The sequence below is a fragment of the Chelonoidis abingdonii genome, chromosome 11 (genome assembly GCF_003597395.2).
Source record: "Chelonoidis abingdonii isolate Lonesome George chromosome 11, CheloAbing_2.0, whole genome shotgun sequence".
In the NCBI taxonomy this organism is placed as follows: Eukaryota; Metazoa; Chordata; order Testudines; family Testudinidae; genus Chelonoidis; species Chelonoidis abingdonii.
In genome coordinates, this window is record NC_133779.1 from 56018137 (window position 1) to 56024558 (window position 6422).

Consider the following 6422-nt stretch of genomic DNA (forward strand, 5'->3'; position numbering starts at 1 on the left):
TCCCGGCTGCCCCTGGAACCGCTGCCCCTGACTGCCCCCCACCGCCCCATCCAACCCCTGCTCCTTCCTGACTGCCACCCCGGGACCCTTACCCCCATTCAATCCCCCTGTTCCCTGCCCTCTGACCGCCCCAACACTAATCCACCCCCCCAACTCCCCTGCCCTCTATCCAACACCCCCTCCCTGCTCCCTTACTGTGCTGTCTGGAGGTGGGGGCCAGGCTGGGGCCGCTCAGCCAGGGCCGGGGTTGGGACCGGAGCCGTTCGGCCATGGACGGGCTGGAGCCACGCTGCCCGGGGACAGGGTTGGGGTCGGGGTTGGGGGCCAGACCAGAGCCATGCGGCGCCTGGAGCCCTCCTCGCACCCCCTGCCCCAGCTCCCCTGCGGGAAGCCGCTGCTTCCTTCTCAAACCTCCCAGGCTTCCCGCTGATTCGTGGGAAGCCGGGGAGAGGGAGGAGAAGCTGGGGGAGGAGACAGAGGTGGAGTGCAGTGACCTGGGGCTGGGGGAAGGCAGGGAGCTGCTGGAGCTTTTGTTAAATTTAAAAGCCTTTTTCGAAGGCTGAGATGGGCCTTTCCCCCTTCACATGCAGACACGCTCCTAACGTGTTAATATGCTTGGGCTAATACGTGGATCCACACATGCCCCGACATGGTACCACACAGACCCACGCTTCTGTGCATAGGGACACACGAGGACACACATGGACACACCAGTTTAGATACAGGAACCCTCGCGGGTTGGTGTTAGAAGTCTTGTGGTGACATGGATAGGCTTGATGCTCCCGAGAACATGTCTGTACAGGCATGAAACGTGTCCCATGTAAAGGTCACACAAACATACCCTCACATATGTAGGCAGCCCCTTTAACATGTGCCTAGGGCCTCGACACATTAACATGCAAGTCATTCCCATGTGTACCTGGAGCCATGATGTGTCTCAGACACGTCTGCACTGATGTGGTAACCCTGCTGCATGTCTCTTTTAACACGTGTGTGACTGGATCTGGACAGCTTGCTGGATAAGTGTAACCTCTCTCTCCAATGGCTGGTGCAGGATAACAGCTCTCTACTGCTACACACCGATGGAGTCACTCCTCCACTTCCAGTGGCAGTTGCTTCATCTCAGTGCTAGGCGAGCTGTTCCCATGCAGAGGTGGCTCCATCTTAGCACCAGGGGAGTCATCCCCGTGCAGTGTTATGTACAGCTGTTACCTGGCTGTCCCACCCCAGAGGTGGGATGGGGGACCACACCAATGGGGTGCACAGATTGTCCCCCCCCCGAACCAGCGGTGGGTGGGGCCCATAGGGAAACTGGGGACCCAGGGGAGGTTCACGCCCCTGTGTCTGTCTGTGTCCAGCAGCCAAACAAGGCACCAAGCTCTCCAAGACGGATGTCCTGGTGCAGATCACCGCGAGTGACAGCAGCCCCAGCCGGCCCAGCGATACAGAGGAAGATGTCAAGGAGCCCATGGTGAGCATGGCCTGGTGTCCTGTACTGAGCCCCCACAGCATGGTGCCTCCTACTGAGTCCCCCCAGTCTCCACGGCACTGTGGCCCCTACTGAGCCGCAGCAGCATGGTGCCTCCTACTGAGCCTCCCAGCCCCATGGCACTGTGCCCCCTACTGAGCCCCCCATTCTCCACACCACTGTGCCCCCTACTGAGCCACCCATTCTCCACAGCACTGTGCCCCCTACTGAGCCCCCGCAGCACTGTGCCCCCTACTGAGCCCCCCATTCTCCACAGCACTGTGCCCCCTACTGAGCCCCCGCAGCACTGTGCCCCCTACTGAGCCCCCCATTCTCCACAGCACTGTGCCCCCTACTGAGCCCCCGCAGCACTGTGCCCCCTACTGAGCCCCCCATTCTCCACAGCACTGTGCCCCCTACTGAGCCCCCGCAGCACTGTGCCCCCTACTGAGCCCCCCATTCTCCACAGCACTGTGCCCCCTACTGAGCCCCCGCAGCACTGTGCCCCCTACTGAGCCCCCCATTCTCCACAGCACTGTGCCCCCTACTGAGCCCCCGCAGCACTGTGCCCCCTACTGAGCCCCCCATTCTCCACAGCACTGTGCCCCCTACTGAGCCCCCGCAGCACTGTGCCCCCTACTGAGCCCCCCATTCTCCACAGCACTGTGCCCCCTACTGAGCCCCCGCAGCACTGTGCCCCCTACTGAGCCCCCCATTCTCCACAGCACTGTGCCCCCTACTGAGCCCCCGCAGCACTGTGCCCCCTACTGAGCCCCCCATTCTCCACAGCACTGTGCCCCCTACTGAGCCCCCGCAGCACTGTGCCCCCTACTGAGCCCCCCATTCTCCACAGCACTGTGCCCCCTACTGAGCCCCCGCAGCACTGTGCCCCCTACTGAGCCCCCCATTCTCCACAGCACTGTGCCCCCTACTGAGCCCCCGCAGCACTGTGCCCCCTACTGAGCCCCCCATTCTCCACAGCACTGTGCCCCCTACTGAGCCCCCGCAGCACTGTGCCCCCTACTGAGCCCCCCATTCTCCACAGCACTGTGCCCCCTACTGAGCCCCCGCAGCACTGTGCCCCCTACTGAGCCCCCCATTCTCCACAGCACTGTGCCCCCTACTGAGCCCCCGCAGCACTGTGCCCCCTACTGAGCCCCCCATTCTCCACAGCACTGTGCCCCCTACTGAGCCCCCGCAGCACTGTGCCCCCTACTGAGCCCCCCATTCTCCACAGCACTGTGCCCCCTACTGAGCCCCCGCAGCACTGTGCCCCCTACTGAGCCCCCCATTCTCCACAGCACTGTGCCCCCTACTGAGCCCCCGCAGCACTGTGCCCCCTACTGAGCCCCCCATTCTCCACAGCACTGTGCCCCCTACTGAGCCCCCGCAGCACTGTGCCCCCTACTGAGCCCCCCATTCTCCACAGCACTGTGCCCCCTACTGAGCCCCCGCAGCACTGTGCCCCCTACTGAGCCCCCCATTCTCCACAGCACTGTGCCCCCTACTGAGCCCCCGCAGCACTGTGCCCCCTACTGAGCCCCCCATTCTCCACAGCACTGTGCCCCCTACTGAGCCCCCGCAGCACTGTGCCCCCTACTGAGCCCCCCATTCTCCACAGCACTGTGCCCCCTACTGAGCCCCCGCAGCACTGTGCCCCCTACTGAGCCCCCCATTCTCCACAGCACTGTGCCCCCTACTGAGCCCCCGCAGCACTGTGCCCCCTACTGAGCCCCCCATTCTCCACAGCACTGTGCCCCCTACTGAGCCCCCGCAGCACTGTGCCCCCTACTGAGCCCCCCATTCTCCACAGCACTGTGCCCCCTACTGAGCCCCCGCAGCACTGTGCCCCCTACTGAGCCCCCCATTCTCCACAGCACTGTGCCCCCTACTGAGCCCCCGCNCACACCCTTATCCCACCACCTAGATACTTAAGAACTGCATAGGGGACACTGAGGCACCAACACAGTATTCAGAGCAAACATTAAGAACAGTCCCAGTTCGTCACACCCCCTGACAAACCTCCTACAGCACAGCGCCCCCTACTGAGCCCCTCACCCTGCTCCCCACAGCCTGGCGCACCGCAATGCCACGCTGGGCTATGCATGCAGGTTCAGTAGGTACATTGGGGGGGCGCGGGTATGGAAGCCCCAGGATCTGGCTGCAGGGAGTGGATGACAAAGCCAGACCTCCCTACCTCGAGACTCAGCCCTCCCCCTTCTCTCCCCACCCCCACAGGCCACGAGCAGCGAGTCCCCAGCCACGTCGCACACGGAGCACAGCGAGATCCTGGAGGAGGAAGAGGGCAGCCAGGACATCAAGGTGGGAAGCCCCGTCTCTGACCCAGGCCCCACCCCATTTCCCCCAAGAGGCAATGCCATGGTGTCTCCTCCCCCTCTCTTAAAGGCACAGTGGCCCCCCTGCACTTCTCGTGGCCCTGTCCTACCCCACATAGAGTGCCCTGCTGGCGTGGGGTTGGGGGTCCCCCCCAGGCTACAGGGGCTGGGAATTCACACCTCATTGGGATGCAGACAGCAGCATTCTCTTCCCAATAGCAAGGGGCACAGGCTTTCTGCAGACTCAGGCAGCATCGCCGTGTCAGTCGCACTTGGGGCAGTTCTCCCCACTCTGAGGGGCAGCCCCCAATCTCCCCTCCCCCTTCTGGCTCATTGATGTCTCTCTTCTACCCCTCCCCAGGACCCCACCAACGGTTACTACAAGGTCCGTGCTCACGAGGAGCCCCACCTGTCTGGCAGTTTCTCAGAGTATGCCCCAGCCCCGCGCCCCCTCTGTGCCGGGTCCCATGCTGTCATGTTCCCTCCCTCAGGGCAGCCCTACAGCCATCGCTATACGCTGGGAGCACCCAGCTCCCGCATAGCCTACGAGCCCCACTACCCACAGGATGCGGTTTACGGAGGGGGCTACCTCACGGCCCCCTACACCCGGGCCTTCACCAGCTACGTCAAGCCCAGTGCCTACGAGAAAGCAGAGAACGGCTACGAACACTCGGACCAGGCCAGCAGGGTGTCGGGCGGCTCCCGCTTCTCCTACACCTCCCTCTCGCAACAGTCAGACTACGGGCGGCCCGCCCAGCAGCGCATGCAGACACATGTGTGACTCTTCCTCCCCAACACACATCAAGCCATTGGGGGACAGACACCCAGGGTCGTCCCTGTTGTGGGAGGGGGTTGGTGTAGGTTCAGCTTAGCCAGCTGTCTCAAAATGGCCGACAGGCTAGCTGACTTGTGCTGCTGGAGGTGGAGAGGAGTGGCTATCGGCTGGGGGAAGGTGTTCAGAATGGCTGTCTCCCCAGCTGACTTTTTCCTCCTAGAGGCGGGGATGAGTGGCTATTGGCTGGGAGTAGGAATCAAGGGATGGATTCAAAATGGCTGACAAAGGGGGTTCAAAACATCCCTGTTGACTTCCTCTGTTGGACCTGGGGATGGGTTTGCACTGGATAGGGAAGAAGTCACAAGGTTAGATACACTAATGGCCATCAAAAATGGGCTCAAAATGGCCATTGAGTTGGGTTCCAGCTGGCTGGCGGCCCAGCTTACTTCTTCAGTTGAGCCTGGTGATGAATACAATTGGCTGTGGAAGAAGTCTGGCTTAGCCCTGGGACTTTGAGGTGGGTTCAGAATGGCTGATGGTCCCATTCACTTCCTGAAATCGGCCGGTTGGCTTAGCCCAGGGCTGCCAAGGTGGATAAAAAATGGCCACCAAGAGAGGCTCAAAATGGCCAACAGCCCAATCAGCTTCCTGCAGAGACGAATGGAGGGAGGAGCCAGTGGATGTTGGATTTCCGAGTGGCTTCCCCCACTACCGCTGGCACTGGATCAGCCAGGCCTGGACGCAAGAGGGCGACTGCAGGACCAAGATGGCAGCTGATGCTAGGGCCCGCCTGCTGGCATTGCAGGCCCAGTAAAAACGGCAGCTCTCAACTTTCCTGTGCAGCCTGACCATGGGGCTCATGGGGGGCAGTGGACATATGCGTGACTCCCCCCAATGGCAGCACCCTCCCACACACCACCAATGGGGGGGCTGGGTCTGCTGCCTCTGTCCCACCCCTACCCCCTGCTGGGGTGGGACTGGTAGGGGCCCCACAGATCCGTGAGGCTCGAAGCTAACGGCCCATTGGGATGCTAAGGGCAGTTTCCTCCTCTCAGAGCGTGCAATCTCAGGCATGCCCCAGGGCAGTGGCCTGGTTAGCTTGGGTGGGGAGGGAATAGGACACAGGACTTCTCCCCTCCAAGGGGCACCAGCTCTAATTCCCCACTGCAAGACCACAGGGGCAAGATGTTGATGTTATAGCCAGGCCCTGGCCACAGGCCCTGGCCACAGGCTCTGGCAGTAACCGAGCTGGGCCAAATCCATTCAGCTGGGGGCTGGGTTTTTCCTACCATTAAAAACACACCGGTTCCCGGCCATCCCCAGGCACTGGGTTCCCCCACAGCGGGGAGGGGAGTTCTCAGGGTGAACCCCCCCACACCTGTCAATCTCCCGTCGCAATGGCACAGACTTAAATAATTTATATTTAATAAAACACATGGAAAGAGTCAGTGAGACTTTTATTGGGGAACCAGCCTGCCAGGGCGGAGCCTGGCAAAGACTGCCTGGGTCTGCACCCTGGATCCAAGCGACACCTGCTCCCTCCTGCCCCCCGAATCTGACCCATCCAGCCTGGTACCCACCCCCTTCCTGCCCCCCGAATCCAACCCATCCAGCCCGGTGTCCACCCGCTTCCTGCCCTCCAGATCCAACCCATCCACCCCGGTACCCGCCCTCTCCCTGCCCCCTAGAGCCAACCTATCCATTTTGGTACCACCTGCCGCCTGGAGCCATCCCATCCAGCCTGCAATCCATCCCTCTCCCTGCCCCCCCCCCCCCGCCAGAGCTGACACATTCAGCCCTGTACCCACCCCCTCCCGGCCCTGCAAAGCTGACCCAACAAACC

General features: G+C 62.0%; 1 protein-coding gene across 1 annotated transcript in view; it reads left to right on the plus strand.

Annotated features, from left to right (window-relative positions):
* The window catches only part of KIRREL2 (kirre like nephrin family adhesion molecule 2), a 23869-nt gene extending 18860 nt beyond the window's left edge, over window positions 1-5009 (plus strand). Inside the window, exons 13-15 of the mRNA XM_032769339.2 lie at window positions 1359-1471; window positions 3707-3790; window positions 4166-5009. Of these exons, the coding sequence (XP_032625230.1) occupies window positions 1359-1471; window positions 3707-3790; window positions 4166-4585 (617 nt within the window). The 3' untranslated portion in view covers window positions 4586-5009. The remainder of the gene's footprint in view (window positions 1-1358; window positions 1472-3706; window positions 3791-4165) is intronic.
* The last annotated feature ends 1413 nt before the right edge of the window (window positions 5010-6422 follow it).